This window comes from Saimiri boliviensis, chromosome 4 (assembly GCF_048565385.1).
Source record: "Saimiri boliviensis isolate mSaiBol1 chromosome 4, mSaiBol1.pri, whole genome shotgun sequence".
In the NCBI taxonomy this organism is placed as follows: Eukaryota; Metazoa; Chordata; class Mammalia; order Primates; family Cebidae; genus Saimiri; species Saimiri boliviensis.
The window spans coordinates 117,334,020-117,351,514 of NC_133452.1; the positions used below are offsets into that span (position 1 = coordinate 117,334,020).

At 34.6% G+C, this 17,495-nt stretch overlaps 1 protein-coding gene across 10 annotated transcripts in view; it reads left to right on the top strand.

The window, feature by feature from the left end:
* The window catches only part of LMBRD1 (LMBR1 domain containing 1), a 170,111-nt gene that overhangs the window by 39,046 nt on the left and 113,570 nt on the right, over positions 1-17,495 (top strand). For all 10 annotated transcript variants that reach the window (XR_012517315.1, XR_012517317.1, XR_012517319.1 and 7 more), the window contains exons 4-6: positions 7,068-7,165; positions 9,468-9,535; positions 16,224-16,312. Coding sequence is in view for 1 of the 10 variants with exons in the window: in XM_003926345.4 (XP_003926394.1) it covers positions 7,068-7,165; positions 9,468-9,535; positions 16,224-16,312 (255 nt within the window). In the remaining 9 variants the exon portion in view is untranslated. The remainder of the gene's footprint in view (positions 1-7,067; positions 7,166-9,467; positions 9,536-16,223; positions 16,313-17,495) is intronic.

Below are 17,495 nucleotides of genomic sequence, written 5' to 3' on the forward strand. Positions count from 1 at the left end.
TAAGGGACCTTTTTTGTATCTATGAAGAAACAGAAGTATCTATAAGATGATCATATAAAGCTTTTTTTGTTTTGGTTTATTCTTTCAAGTGGTATATAATGTATTATGTGGCTAGATTATACTGAAACTAATTTTGCATTCCTAGCTTAAACCCAAAATTGGCCATCTTGGTGGGGTTTTTTTGTTGTTGTTTGTTTTTAAATGTGTTGTTGGATTTGATTTGCTGCCCTCTCAATTGAGAGTCTTTTAAAAAAATCAATTTGCAGGTGAGACTGGTCTATAATTTTTCTTTGCCTTATTATTCTTGTTAGGTGTGAGTATTAAAACTGCTAGCTTTGTAAAATGAGTTGAAAAGTCTGTCCTTATTTTAGAGAATGCTGGGGACCATTGAGTACTTACGTTTCTCTTTCTCCCGTAATCTATATACTTGTTACTGGTAACTGAGAAATAGAAGTGAGCATGGAAGTTTATACTACTCTTCCTAATTTAATAATGATTAGTTCATTTATTAGTGATTTTGAGTGGTTACTCACAGAATGTTTGCTTCTTATCTTGCATACTGGTTTATAATTCTTACTAGCCATCTGTGAGTACTTCTGTAGAATTAAATAATGGTTCCCTTGATTTAGAAGGTATGATTTCTTCTGGGCCACTTTGATCTTATTCCAGTGAATAGTTACCATATCAGATGCAGTGATTGACCCCCTATTAAGGGAAGTAGGGTTGCTGCTACACAGTTAATGCAAGGAGAAGTATATCTTGAACTCATGGGATGCTGTGACACCTCATGGTATTACCATGTTCAGTGGTACAAGTTAGTTGAGATCTACTGTACTTACCCTTCCCAGACAAGACGACCAAGGGCTTGGGATAGCTCAGGAATAAATATTTGAGTTTGCCTATTTCTAGTACCAAATTCTATTTTAGGAATTACATGTGGCTGCTATTAGCAGTTCAGAAGTACCTGGTTTAAATAGCCATATAGTATTTCAGTCTCACTTAAAATAAGTATGGAGATAGGCTGTCCAAGGCTGGTATGGCAGTGCTATAACATCATGAGAGTACTAAGTTCTTTCCTTCTCTGCTCTCCATCTTTAGGATATGATTTCCATTTTAAGGCCACTACAGATTTTTAAATGGTGCTAGAGTTTCAGCCATCATGTATCAGTTTCAAGGCTGCAGCAGGAAGGGGAAGGTCAGCTGGAATGCCAGCTGAAAGGAAATGGTTATAGATATGCAACTATCAGTCTTGACTTACAATTTTTTCAGCTGGGTAAATAATTTTAGAATGCTTTTAGAGTTCCCAGAATATGTTTATACTTTGACTTCTAAAACAAAAAAACTTTGTAGTGGCTATTCTTTCACAATATTTACTAAGTTTGTCGTGTTTTGATGTAATGTTAGCTGTTTTCATTTGTAGTTGGGAAGGATACTTTAAAAAAAAAATTTAACAATTTATAAGTCTATACAAGTTAATTTTCATGTGAGTTACACTTTAATGATACACGGCTTTTAAAAGATGGATTGTTGCTTTGTACATGTTTAAAAATCTTAGGAATTATTATGTATTCTTTGGTACAGTTTTTGTCCATGACCTTTTAAGAATGGCTCTCTATTCACTTGGTTTTGCTGGTTTTTGATAAGTTGTTTTAAAAAGCTAACTTGTTTTATCAGTTGAATTTCTGTGAACATGAGGCTTACAATTTTCTTAATGTGTTCTTTGATGTTAGTGGGTCTGCTAAACCAAAAATCTGTTTATCTTTTATTTGCTAGTAGCAGTCTTTTAACAAAAACGTTTACAAGTAAAAGCATGTTTTATAGAGATGTTAGGATATGAGAGTATCATAACTGTTAAGAGTCAAGAAAAATTTGCCTTTGAAAATGGCTATGAGTTTGATGTAGAACTTTCAAAAAAGTAATTTTTTCTGTTTCATGATAGTGGAGGCAGCAATATTTTTTCCCCCATTTACAGATATATAAACTCAACTTGACATTAGAACTGATCATATGGCAAATATCGTACAAGGTAAATGTTAATTTAATTCTCTCTTTACAGTTCAACATTTATGGGCTAAAAGAAGAGATCTTTATAAAGACACTGTGAAAGAACAGTCATTATTAGAAGATAGCTTAGATGGTTGTATCAGGGAAAGAACTATTTAGAGCAATTTTAAACCTATTTTGAATCATAGACTACTAGAGGGATATTATAGTCTCTTGAGAATTACATCTGTTGTCCACTTCATTTCTCCAGATGTTGATTGCTGAAAAGTTTTTGTAGGTACTCTTACCAGCAACATGAGAATTTTGGTTGCCATGCATCTTTTACAGTCAATAGCTGCCCCATTTTTTTGACTTCTCAGATTAGTTTTGCCAATTCCAGCACTTCCTTATGTTCACTCATAGAAAGGTCCTCTTGTGTCTGGGCTTGTTTTATTCATCACAAGGTCTATGAGATTCATCTGTGTCTCATGTTTCTTTTTTTTATTGCTATGTGATTGTCTTTTTTGTGAATATATCATTGAGTTTGCTTATCCATCCGCTTGCTGATGATCATTTGGATCATTTCCAGTTTTTGATCACTGTATGTTTCTGTGAACATCATTCTTGTGAAAGAGTTAATTCAGCAGACCTAATATTGCTGAATGCCTGAATGTTTTCAGGGAGGTCCTGCTTGTGTGGCTTACCTTTGACTAACTCCTAGGAATTTAGCCCTTGTGTATTCCCTATGTTACTAATTGAAAAGTGATTTTGTACAGTTGGGTGTGGAACCATGCTGTACCAGCTTGTTTAGATTGTGCAAAACATGATTTTTGGTGAATTCTTGCTTTCCTTTTTGGAGTCTGTAGTTTTGGTAATCAAAGCTGGTCACTTAGGCAAATGTGCTTGTATTGCAAGTCTCCAATAAATGCCCCTGGACTCTGCAAATCAAGCAAGCTTCTCTGGGCAAAAGCCCTTTTGCATAAGTTGTACTTTATTGCTAGAGTAAGAAAATTGTTGGCTCGCATGATAGGTATATTTTTAACTTGTTAAGAAGCTACTGAACAGTTTTTTACAGTGTTGTATCTGATTCCCATAAGTAGTATGATAATGTTAGTTGTTCTGCATTCTTGTCAATACTTGGTATTGCCAGTTTAATTTTAGTCATTTAGATTTACCTTGCATTTTCCTGATTACTTATGGTGATGAGCGTCTTTTAAAATGTGCTTATTGGCCATTGTGTATATTTTCTTTTTTTATTGAGATGAAGTCTCACTCTGTTGCCTAGGCTGGAGTGCAGTGGCACAGTCTCGGCTCACTGCAACCTCTGCCTCCTGAGTAGCTGAGATTACAGGTGCCTGCTACCATGCCTTGCTATTTTTTTTTTTTTTTTTGTATTTTTCGTAAAGATGGGGTCTCGCCATGTTGGCCATGTTGGCCTCAGGCTCCTGAACTCAGGTGATATGCCAGCCTTGGCCTCCCAAAGTGCTGAGATTACAGGCGTGAGCCACTGCACCTGGCCATTGTATATATTTTCTAATGTGAAGTATCAAAGTCTTTGCCCTTTTTTTTGTTTTTTAAAAGGGTTGTCTTTTTAATTGAGTTACAGGAATTTGTCTTATACTTTGCTATACTAATTAAATATAATGGTAACTTAGGTTTTCAAAAAATTGTTCATCATACAAGATTAGGAGAACAAGAAATGTGTATACAAATAATCATCAGGCTGTTTTGGTATCTAAAGGCCAAGCCCACCTAGTAACAGACACAAATGGCATACTCAGGCTGAAGCTAAACTTTACTCCACCTATCAGTTTATCAAAGATTTTGGTGTAAGGCTGTAAGCCTACTCAAATCTATTGTGCTAATTCAGTTTTTTTTTTTCCATTTTTACATAAATTACTTGATTATTTTAATTGTAATATTGGCATGGTATTTAGGGAGATTTACAAATGGCATTTTGTATTTAAGCTTTTAAAGCTTTGGAATACTTGTTACAGTTTTTGTTTGTTTGTTTTTGTTTTCACTTTAAGTTTTGGGATACATGTGCAGAATGTGCAGGTTTGTTGTATAGGTAGACATGTACCATGGTGGTTTGCTGCATCTATCAACTTATCATCTAGGTTTTAAACCCTGCATGCATTAGGTATTTGTCCTAATGTTCTCTCTCCTCTTGCCCTCCTCCCCCGCCCTCCCCCCAATCCCTTGCCGCCAACAGGTCCCCCTGTGTGATGTTCTCCTCCCTGTGTCTACGTGTTCTCATTGTTCAACTTTACTTATGAGTGAGAATATTTGATGTTTGGTTTTCTGTTCCTGTGTTAGTTTACTGAGAATGATGGCTTCCAGCTTCATCCATGTCCCTGCAAAGGACATGAACTTACTCTTTTTAATGGCTGGATAGTATTCCATGGTATATAGGTGCCACATTTTCTTTTTCCAGTCTTTCATTGATGAGCATTTGGGTTGGTTCCAAGTCTTTGCTATTGTAAATAGTGCTGCAATAAACATATGTGTGCATGGGTCTTTATAGTAGAATTATTTCTAATCCTTTGGGTATATACCCGAAAATGGGATTACTGGGTCAAATGGCATTTCTGGTTCTAGATCCCTGAGGAATTGCCACACTGTCTTCACAATGGTTGATGTAAAATTTACACTCCCACCAACAGTGTAAAAGCGTTCCTGTTTGTCCACAGTCTTGCCAGCATCTATCATTTCCTGACTTTTTAATAATCATCATTCTAACTGGCATGAGATGGTATCTCATTGTGGTTTTGATTTGCATTTCTTTAATGACCAGTGATAATGAGCTTTTTTTTCATATGTTTGTTAGCTGCATGAACATCTTCTTTTGAGAAGCGTCTGTTCATATCCTTCACCCACTTTTTGATGAGGTTGTTTGTTTATATCTTGTAAATTTAAGTTCCTTCTAAATAAATGTTTATTTCTGTTGGCTCTTAGTTTTGCAATAGAAATGTTAAAACTTACTACTACTCTTTAGTTTGTAGTACAAACACCAATTTTCATTGCCCTAGAAGATTTGTCACTATTAGTTGCTCATAATATTAAAAACCTGTGTCTATAGTGCCAAATTCATTATGTTGACAGTAATTTTGTGATTGCTTCATATAAATTAACTCTGCCCTTTTATCGATTATTTAGGGTCCTGTTTGATTTGAGTTTCTTTTATCTGTATTGCATGTAGTAGGGCTATATCATTAATATCCTCCAGATAAATGAGATAGTGCTATTAAATGTCAAGAAAACTCTTTAACTCTAAAATTACTTCTTCCAAGACAACAAGTAATTTAGATTTTTATTATACATTACTAACATGCATTTTTTACATTTTTTTAACATCTTAACCATTTCAAATGCACTATTCAGTGGTATTACATATATTCAAAATATGTAGCCATTGCTGCCACCCATTTTCATAACACTTTCCATCTTGTAAAATTGAAACTATACCTATTAAACAGTAACTCTCTATTCTGCCCTTCCCCTCTCCTGACGACTACTGTCCTACTTTCTGTCTTCATGATTTTGACTACTCTGAGTACCTCCTGTAAGTGGAGTCATACAGTATTTGTCTTTTTGTAACTGGCTAATTTCACTTAGCATAGTGTCCCCCTAATTATGCTAAGTTCACATGTGTTGTAGCATATATCATTTCCTTCCTTTTTAAGAATCAATAATACTCTGTTTTGTGCATACCACATTTTGCTTCTCTGTCCATCCATCAGTGGGCATTTGGGTGGCTTTCATGTTTTAGTTATTGTGAACAATGCAGTTGTGAACATGGTTGTACAAATAACTCTTGGAGACCCTGTTTTCAACTCTTTTGTGCATGTACCCAGAAGTGGAATTGCTGGATCATATGTAATGCCATTTTTAATTATTTTAGGAAACATCATACCATCTTCTCCAGCTGCTATACCATTTTACATTCCTACTAGCAGCACACAGGGTTCCAATTTCTCCACATCCTTTTCAACACTTGTCATTATTACTGTTTTTTGTTAGTAGCCATCTTAATGGGTCTGGGGTGGTAACAGTTGCTTTTTTTTGTAAAGGAATACAATGATTATAATTCAGTAATTGCTTTATGCAGTTATACTGGTACTACTGTTTTTCATGAATGTATGTAAAAGCAAATGAATGTGAATATACAAATTTTAAAAACAGGTTTCTTTGGCTTAAGTCTCAAAATGTTTATTCTGTTTTTATAGTTAAAGGTACTATACCTTTGGCTTAACTTAAGCTCTATGTTGAATTTAAATTAACATTTTGACTGACTACTGGTTAAAAGTATTTCAAATTAATGTTTTTTTTTTAAGCAGATAAATAGTAGTTCATATCAGTTGATGTTGAATCTAATTTTGAATCTAAGCTAAGAATCGATAACAGGGTCATGAAGAGTTATTTGTCCTTCTGTGTTCATAGCTGTATTATTCACAAATTCCAAAATGTGTAAGCAACCCCAGTGTCCACTGGCAGGAAAACAGAGAATCTACTTTTACTGTTTTACTATTCTTTTTAACTTTTCTCTATTTTCATTTGGGTAAGATCAGTTATATAATATTGCATATTTTTAAAACTTAAGGTGAGAAAATTATTTATATCAAAAAGACAGTATTATTTATAGCTGTTTCTTTAACTTGCCAGAATAGCAAATGTTGTGTAAGTGTACTCAAATTCAAATTGGAATGAAGGCAAAAGTTAAAGTTCATTTAAATGAGATAGTTGATAGGAAGTTCTTAGTATTGTAGTTAATACATAGTAAGAGCTCATATATTAGCTGCCACAATTGTTCTTTACCCAGTTGTTACTATTGTTAGAAATTTCCCCAGAGTTAACTTGAATTATGGTTTTGGAGTACTGGTAGTTTCTTGGGACATAGGACAGGGAAGACTATTTGGGCATCATATACCATGTATAGAGAATTATGAGAACAAGGAATCAGATAGGGGAGTGAACTTGGTAAGTGAATATATATACATATATACATATACACACACAGATAGATAACTGTGATTAAGTATATATGTATTTAGTAAAACTCAGCTTATTATTTATTTCCACAGCTTTGTATTCTGTAATATTGTTCTGTGTGTTCTTCTGGATTCCTTTTGTCTACTTCTATTATGAAGAAAAGGATGATGATGATACTAGCAAATGTACTGTAAGTATCTTTATTTTAGAGGTCTCAGTTTAGGAAAGAAAAATATTCCTGCTTTTTCAGATAATGACATGACTGAATTTTTTCTAGAGCAGTGTTGTTTAATAGAAATATAATGTTAGCTACATTAAAATGAAAAGAAACAGTTGAAATTAATTTTAATTACACATTGAATTTTACATAATATATTCCAAATATTTCAAATACAGCTAAACATACTATTCAAACTAAGTCTTTGAAATTTGGGTGTATTTTACACTTATTCAAGCTAGCCACATTTCAGTTGCTTTCTAGCTGCATGTGGCTTGTGACTATTGTTTTAGACAAAGCAATTCTAGATCAGGCATACAGAATTTTTTCTGTAGAAGGCCAGGTAGTAAATAATTTAGGATTTGTGAGCTATATGGTCTCTGTCTCAGCTACTCAAGTTTACCATTGTAATGTTAAAAGTATCCAGAGACAATGAACACTATATGATCCGCTAAAACAGAAGATGAATCAGATGTGCTACACAGAATGTAGTTTGCTGGCCCCTGTTCAGAGGCATAAAGAAAGAACACTTGTAGGTTGTCGTTACTAATCCAGGTTAAGACTGACTTTTTTAAAACCTGACAAATACAGCAAACGTGTTCAAAACTGCATACTAATACCACTTAAGTATTGGTATAAACATCTTAACTAAAATAATAGTAAATATAATTCAGGAGCATCTTACAAATATATTTATATTAATATATAACCGAGTTGGGCCTCTCAATTGCATGGATGACTGAAAATCAGGAAATCTATTGATATATAGTAATTAATAGGTCAAAGAAAAAAATGTATATTAAAAGGTATTTGTCAAAGTTGAACACGTTTTATTTTAGGGGAACAGTTGAAAAATAAGACTAATGTCTTATCTTTTTGAGTTACAGGATTTTGTTTTAAACCTTGTTTTCATTTGTGTTTAAATACAGAAATAAATGTATTCAGTCAAAAGCCAGCATCATGCTTAATCATGCTTAAAACCTTAAGAGCCTTTGCATTAAGATTAGGAGCAAGTAAATTCACAATATTTTAAATGACTCTTAGAGTGATAATCAATGCAGTATTAGAGAAGAAAAAGTTAGACATTTAAATATTTATAAAGAGAGTCAAAATTGTTATTTGCAGATACTCTATAGTTGGAAAAACCAAGGTGTATAAAGAAAGGTAGCTAGTTACACATTTAATAAAATCTCCATGAGATTCATGTTGTCTCTTTCACTTCTTCCAAAGTGCACATTCTTCTACCGTTTGGTTGATCTTAGGATCTTCTTTACCTTTTCTTTAGTTTTTTTTCCTGAAGAATATCTTACCCCCTTTGTGAACAAGAACTTACTATGTGAAACATCTATTCAAATTTTAAAAGATGATTTTTAGAGGCGTCGTTAGTCTGAGAGGACAAATGTTATTTCTGACTGATTTAAATGAGATTACTATTAACTTTTTTATTCGTATTCAGAATGTCCAACTTTGCCTTTTTTGCTTTTCTTAGCCTTTAGAGTGAGTACATTATAGGCACCAAGCAAAGCATAGGTTTTAAATTCCCAAGTTCCTGATTTTAAGCACTTGTTTAATCACTTATGACCTATGTGCCTTAGGACAGATTATTAACTTCTCTGGACTTCAGCTTCCTTACATCTAAAGTAGATATGAGAACAACCTATCTTAGAATTGTTATGAGAATTAAATGAGTTAACATATGTGAAGTTCTTAGATCAGTGCCTGGCATGATAAACATTATATATGTGTAAAATATATATTAATATATATAATTATATATGCACATATATTTATGTGTGCATATATACTTATATATATGTATATGTGAGTATGCATATATACAAATATACTTTATATACTCATATATATATACTGAAACACAAACATATGTGTATATTGTGTTTATTGTTATAAACCATTTGATGAATTGGGTTGGGGTGTTGTAGATTCTGATTGCTGTTTGGGGGAATCTTTTATTACGTATTCTGATAATTTTACTGAAGGTGCCTGCTGGAGAATTAACTATGCTTTAGGTGGATTGGTTTTTACAAGGCCCTAACTATTGAAAAGATTTTCAAAATCTCATATTTTGTCAAGATACTTAAGATGTAGTATACCCGTTTTCTTTAAATTTTAAGGTTGTTTTTCAACAAGTGAAACTTTACACTGTTGACTACAAGTGTGTATCTGATGTGAAGGAACTGTTAAACTATTGCAAGAATATTTTATATTTCAAAAGGCTTGCTAAGTGGTATACTTTTTTCTTCCTGGTGTCTAGCAAATTAAAACAGCACTCAAGTATACTTTGGGATTTGCTGTGATTTGTGCACTGCTTCTTTTAGTTGGGTAAGTCTTGATTTTTTTTTTTTTTTTAAACCATGACATGGAAATACAAGTATTTGAAAAAAAATAACAAAATGATCATTCAGAAAAATTTAGGGAAAAAAAATGTAAAAAAAGGAACAGTTCACTTTCTGTGTCTCCAAGGAATAGTAGCCACAATTTAAGAGTTTTGTCTGTGTTGTTTCATCTATACATTTTTATGTGCTTGAATGCATGCAGAGTACACCTCCCTTCTTGCATGCACCCTACATGTTTTAATTTTATACAAATGTGATTATATTTTATATAATCCTTGGTAATCTACTTGTTAACATATTGTGGGCATCTCTTCAGGATAGTAAGTGTAGATCCATCAATTTTGACTACATTGCATTTCCTTCTAAGGATACAAAAATATATTTAACTGATCTTCTAGTGATGACTGCTTAGACATTTATGATGTTTCCCCATTTTTATAAATAACGCTTGGATAAAAATCCTTGTCTGTGCGTCTTTCAGATTTGACCCTATCAGTCTTCAAATCTTTGTCAACAGATTTCTTTTCTTAATTTTTCTTGTTTTTTAAAGTAATATCAATAACATTTTACATATTTATTAGAACAGCTAATGTTTATGCTTGTTACTGGAAGACATTTATCTGTGTTATAAATAGGTTATTAGTCTCTCATATTTTATGTTAGGAAATATATTAAGTGTTAATAAGTTTTTTAAAGTTTCTTTTATAATTTAGTCCCACAATTTCTAATAAATAACTTTCCATAAATAAAAAAATTACTTATTACATGTAACTTGTAATCGAAATAAAATTGTTGAGTAACTTTTTGTAGTTCTGGGAGTTCTTAGAATGTGCATGTTTTATAGTCAAGTCATACTTCCAATTCTTTTCACCTGCCTTGATGTGTCATGAAAAGGAGTACTTTTTGTAAACACTTTCTTTAGTGGGTTTTCTATTTTTTTAGCTACCAAGTATATTTTTAAAGTGTTTTTCTTTTGGCTTTTTTAGAAAGCCAGATCTACTTAATGTTAATTTCCCTTGTTAACAATGAGGTCCCTTGTCTGTAAGCCTGAATTATCTAAGGCAGGAATAGGCAAACTTTTCTTAAAGCATAGATAGTAAGTATTTTACATTTACAGCCTATATGGTCTCTGTGGCTCTCCTATAGCTCAGAAGTAATCATAGACAGTAAACAAATAAAGAACACAACTATGTTCTAGGAAAACTTTATTTCTAAACACAGGCAGCCGGTAGTTTGCCAACTCCCAATTTATATCATGAGTGAGAATCATCAATAAAACTACAAATCTTTTAACAGCCAAAATAAAAGAATAGTGAGTTAAAGACTATTAGTGTTTCAGTCATCCAGGACAGTGTTCTTCTCATTACCATATGTACATATTTGAATGAGGTGTGCATTTAGGTTAAGTGATTGACAAAAGGTCTTGAAATATTTTTGAAGGTGGCATATTCAGAGTTTCTTTTAAGTGTGTGCTTTTGCTAATAGAACTAGATAATTTTATGGCAAAGCTGTGATCTAGATTTAACTAATTCATGTAGCTCATATGTTTTTGGAACACGTATGTGTTAGATACTGTGCTAGATCTTGAGGGGTAATGGTGGAGGATCATGGTCTCTGTCCTTTAGATTTGCATTGTGGAGGCATGCAGATACAGACCTTGAATTACAGTATTTAAGTGCTCTGGTAGGAGATACATACCAGATGTTGATGATGGAGGAGGAGGTTCTAACACTGCATTGCAGAATCAGGACATCTAAGAGGATGTAATATTTCAGTTGAGATTTAAAGGAATGGGAATTGGTCAGCTGACTTGACAAATAAAAAAGATGAATAACATGTATTAGTCTCCTTTGGCTGCCATAACAAAGTGTCATAGACTGGGTGGCTTAAATAACAGTCATTTATTTTATCATGGTTCTGGAGGCTAGAAGTCTATGTTAAAGATGCTGGCAAATTTGGTTTCTGTTGAGAGTTTTCTTCCTGGCTTATAGAAGGCCACCTTCTTGCACTGTCTTCCTATGGCCTTTCCTTTGTGCTTGCAGAGGGAGAAGGGGAGGGGAAGAGGAGGATGGGGTGGGGAGGAGAGAGAGAGAGAAGGAGCACTCTCGTGTTTCTTCCTTTACTTTTGAGGACACCAATGCCATGGGATGATTAGGGCTCCACCCTTACGGCTTCATTTAACCTTAATTCCCTTGCTAAAGGACCTATGTCCAAATACCATTACATTGGGGTTTAGAGCTTCAACATTTGGATTTTTTTGGAGATAGAGTCTTGCATTGTTGCCCTGGCTGGAATGCAATGATGCTATCTTGACTTACTGCAACCTTCACCTCCCGAGTTCAAACAATTCTCCTTCCACAGCCTCCCTAGTAGCTAGGTTTACAGGCACCTGTCACCATGCCCTGCTAGTTTTCTTTTCTTTTTTCTTTTTTCCTCTTTCCTTTTTTTCCTTTTTCCTTTCTCCCTTTTTTTTTTTTTTGGAGACAAAGTTTTGCTCTTGTTGCCCAGACTGCAATGGCGCGATCTCGGCTCATCACAACCTCCATCTCCTGGTTTAAAGCAATTCTTCTGCCTTGGCTACTTGAGTAGCTGGGATTACAGGCATGCACCACCACACCCCTCGAATTTTTGTATATTTAGTAGAGACAGGGTTTCTCTTTGTTGGTCAGGCTGGTCTCCAACTTTTGACCTCAGGTGATCCACCCATGTCAGCCTCCCAAAGTGCTGCGATTATAGGCGTGAGCCACCATGCCCAGCCTTGGATTTTTTTTAGGAGAGTTGAGTACAGGGGACTTTATTGATGGTACATAGCATAGTGGAACTCCCTAGGTCTCTTCTTCTTCAGGGAATCTAGCACGGAAACTATGTCCAGGGGAGATTCTCACTGTGGTGGGGGACTGAGTGTGGCATGAACTCCCTGGCAGGTGAGGACCTCTCTCTCCCTGTTGTGCTCTTGCTGGGGCTAGTGATCTAGGGGCTCTATTACTTCTTGGAGGCCAGGCGTAACATGAGTTCCACCACCCTGTTGCTGTACCCAAATTCATTGTCATTCCAGAAAATGAGCTTGAAAAAGTGGTTGTTGAAGGGAATGCCAGCCCCAGCATCAAAGGTGAAAGAATGAGCATCACTAGTAAAGTTGGAGGAGAGACAACCTGTTGCTCTGTGTAGTCCAGGATGCCCTTGAGGGGACCCTCCAAAGCCTACTTCACCATCTTCTTTATGTCATCATATTTGGCAGGTTTCTCCAGATGGCAAGTCAGGTCTATGATCAAAACACTGGCAGAGGGGACATGGAAAGTTATGCCAGTAAGCTTCCTATAGTTCAGGGATGACCTTGCCCACAGCCTTGGCAACACCAGTAGAGGCAGGGATGGTGATCTGGAAAGCCCCACAGCTGTCACACCAGAGTTTCCCAGAGGGACCATTCGTAGTCTTCTGAGTGCCAGTGATGGCATGAACTGTGGTCTTGAGTCCCACCATGATGCCAAAGTTGTCATGGATGACCTTGGCCAGTGCTAAGCAGTGATGGTGCAAGAGGCATTGCTGACCATCTCAATGCCATTTTTGTACTTCTCATGGTTCATGCCATCACATGGGGGTATCAGCAGAAGGGGCAGAGATGAGGATCCTTTTTTCTCCTGTTCTAAGTCAACCTCAGCCTTCTTCATGGTAGTGAAGATGCTGGTAGAGTCCATAACATAATCAGTGCAAAAATCACCCATTTAATTTTGGCAAAATCTTGCACCTGTAAGAGGGTGATGGGATTTCCATTGATGACAAACTTCCAATTCTTAACCTTGACAGTACCCTAGAACTTGCCATGGGTGGAATCATGCTGGAACATGTAGACCATGTAGTTAAGGTCACTGAAGGGCCGCTCATGGCAACAGTATTCACTTTGCCAGAGTTAAAAGCAGCACTGGTCACCGGGCACCCACTGTGGCTAAATCCATTTACTCTGGCCTTCACTTTCATCGTGTTGTCTCAGTGATGTGGCTGGTGCTGCTGAGATGAGACTATCTGTAGAATGGGGGAGCAGAGAGCCAGCAACATACGAATTTTTAGGGAACATAATTCAGTCTATAAAATATATTAACTTGGAAGCTGGGGTTAACATGGAATATGTGAAGAATGATATAAAATATATGATGTGAATTTAGACTTCCCCTCCCCTCAAAAAAAAAGTGTAGTGGGAGGTTTCAAGGGTTCCTGTGGTCAAGTGACAGGATATGACATTAGCCAGGTAAGTAGACTCTGGGTCTTACATGCTATGTTTAAGAAATTTTTAATTTTGTCCTACCAAGTAATTAAAAGACAGTGAAGATTTTGTGTATATTCGTGTATATGAATGCATGAAAATAAATATATATGACTTTGCTTTAAGAGTTACTTACAGCACTGTGAAGGATGTATTGAAAGAGGATTTTGGATGTTGGGTAGGAGAAGTGGTATGTAAATAGTAGGTAGGAAGATCAGTTAAGTAGCCATTATATAAGTTCAGATAAATTCAGGTGAGCATTGGAACTACAGTGGTTACAAAGAGAACAGAGAGGAAGAAACATAAACTGTTTGGAAGATAAATATGAATTGACTTGGTGGTGGAGTATAGGAAGTGAACATCTTATTTTCAGTTCTGCTGAATTCATCATTTCTATTTCATATCTACTGCAATTCATTAGCTTTTCCTTTGTCTCTTTCTGAAGAGATAATGCGTGTTAAGCGAATTCAGTGACTCAGATTGGGTAGAAAATATTTTTGCTAAGCAGTTTTTTAGTTTTATTATTTTCAAGTTCAAGAGGGAAAAGTCTAATCAGACTAGGCTGTAGTTTATATTTTAACCCATTTATGCTAAAGTTTGCAGATTTTTTGGGGGGTGAAAAATCAGACCTTGGTGATGACCTTGAGTAGTAAAATATTAAATAATTCCCACAAACTTAGTATTCCAATAATGGAACACCAGGAAGAAATGGGTTAATCTAGTACTTCGTGTTTTAGGAAGCTGAGGTGCCCTGTATTGAGTTTCTTTTTAGAAGGGCTGAGATTTTAAAAGTATATGCACCCTTTTACCACACAAATTCCATTGTATTCTAACTCTTGGTTTCTTTAGTGTCATCACGATTTCATTTAGTATACTAAATACCTGATAATCTTAACCGCTTTCTCTTTCCTTGGAACTGATATATCTGTATTATAACTTCATGACTTCAATTGTCTTCTCATCTGTTGGGAGGTATTCCTTTTTCTTTATAGCTCTTTGTCTATGGCGCTGATATTTGGCTGATGAGCAGTGGTTTGTTCCTTCTTGTGGTTAAAAGGTTGACATGCTTTTATACCAGTCAGGTGCTGCTCTGCCTTTTGAGTCTTCTTACCCTACGTCAGCTCCATTGAAAGAGGAAAGCCTGGCTTATCAAGGTCCTACAGTAATAAGGCCAGGGTCTGTGTTGATTAATTAGTTCCTTTGGCATATTTTGAGTTCTACTTATGGATGTTTTCTTAGTTTAAGTGAAAATATTTTAGATCTGTTTTTTAGATTGTAAAATCCTGGTGGTAATTTAGGAATCTGCTTTGGATTTTTGCTTTCATTTATACCTAAAATGCTAAGTGCTCACATGTTAACTCTCTGATAAATGCTTTCAAAGAATTTTTGTGAAGTCATTCTGGTGTGGGCCACTTAGTCTTTTTAGTTTTTTTGATTATATAAGGTTTCCTCTGGTGTTACTCTTTTTTGAATATTTAAACTGCTAGATAATTCTGCTGAGGAGTTGAACATGTATCACCAAGAGGAAGGGTTAATTTTCTTGGGAAATTATCCTCTTTACAACAGAGAATAAATCTTACCACTTTGTTTATGCTTAAAATTAAGTTGGGAAGGATATGGTAATAGAGTTACCTCCTACTTCTGTTTGTTCCTACACTTATATTGCCTAAGGGATACCCAGCTCTTTACCTTAATCTCTTGATTATCTTCTTGTTTATTGATATGGGCTAGATAGTAAAGTGAACATTTATTTATTCTATTTTTTCCCAGTTTAAGGTCCTAGAGCAGCTCCTAGGATGCTGTCTGTCTCTTATTTCTACAGTTCTTCACCTGTGGGCTGAAAAATAAATAGAAACTACTTTCATTTTGTCTGTTGGATAGAATCTTGAAAGACATATTAATAGGAAAATACTAATAAAGTAATAATCACTTCCGATTCCACAATGAGATGTTCACTGTTTATTCTAATGCATTTCTTTTGTTTCTTCTTATCTATATAACTATATTAAAATAATTGCATATATTTATATTCTGCTCTATCGATTTAGTACAGATATTCTTAACCTTTTTTGTGGTTTGTTTTGATCATTTTAAACCTACGGTCATTGTCAAAATATTATATATTTATTTTTTGTATTTTTTTCCTCAGCTTTATTAAAGTATAACTGACAAATCAGTACTTTCAGTGCAAAAGACATATGGGATTACAAAGGAAACTAATTTTACTGAATGCCTTAATATAACTATTAAAACAAATTTGCAGAGAAATAAATGCATAGATAAGAAACTCTTCACTCCCCTCTCTGCATAGTACAGATTTGTTTTTTTTATTGTTTCAGAGAAAAATAATGCAAGTTTCAAACCATTTAACTTTTTATTTTTAAAGCAATTAAAACAATTATTTTCTTCTTTGTAGTGCCTTTGTTCCATTGAATGTTCCTAATAACAAAAATTCCACAGAGTGGGAAAAAGTGAAGTTCCTGTTTGAAGAACTTGGAAGTAGTCGTAAGTATTGTTTTTTTTATAGAAAAATGTAGTAATTTATATTTCCTGATACTTGGGATAGTCTATTTGTATTTCATTAAGAATTTAACCCTGGTCAGAAGTGGTGGCTTACATTGTAATCCCAGCACTTTGGGAGGCTCAGGTGGGTGGGTCATCTGAGGTCAAGAGTTTGAGACCAGCCTGGTCAACATGGTGAAATCCCGTCTCTATTAAAAATACAAAAATTAGCTCAGCATGGTGGCAGGTGCCTGTAATTCCAGCTACTTAGGAGGCTGAGGCAGGAGAATCACTTGAATCTGGGAGGTGGAGGTTGCAGTGAGCTGAGATTGAATCATTGCACTCCAGCCTGGGAGACAGAGCGAGATTTGGTCTAAAAAAAAAAAAGTTAACTCTGCAGTTTTTCTAACTGTCCTTGAACCTAATGCTAGACACATTAGAAGTATTGCATTCTTAAGGCTCACTTAGCCATCTAGCTATTATGTAACTGTTTTCTTGACTTCATAAAATTACCCGGTTGACAGGAAATTTAATCCTTTCTTCAAATTATTTTAGCATTGTGGGTCTTATAATTTCTATGTGATTTTTAATTCACTTAGGATAATATTGAATAATATGTTAAAGAAATCTACTGGATATATTGGGTTTTATTTTTAATTAGTAAGAGAGAACCTTATCTTTTTGTTTGGGACTAAATTATCTTTTATGTCAAATATAAATTACAGAGGTTTTATATGAATTAAGTAGTGTTTTATTATAAATTTACCTCATCAAAATATTTTGGAATTGTTCTTCTAGAAGTTTTTTTAACTTACTCTGTGTGACCTAGGTTTTTACAGAAAAAAAAAAGAAAAAAAAAAAAAGGGCTTGGGTTAGGTTAAAGAAAGTTGCTTAATCATTGAAAAAAATAACTTTGGAATTAGAAAGTGATATTAAAATAAGTGTATTATATTACTCAAAATTTCTTGTGCATTTGAATATAGTAATTTATTTTCAAAGATACCTAGTGTACTTATTTCTATAAATATTATGCAGGAAAACTGTATTGCTTTTATGACTGTTCTAATAGGTACTGTACATTCTTTGATCCGCAGTTCTTTTTTACCCAGTTACAATACTAAATAATGATTAAATTAAGTCTTGCAGTCTGCTGTATGAGTTCGTAATTTTCTTGCTTTCCACTTAA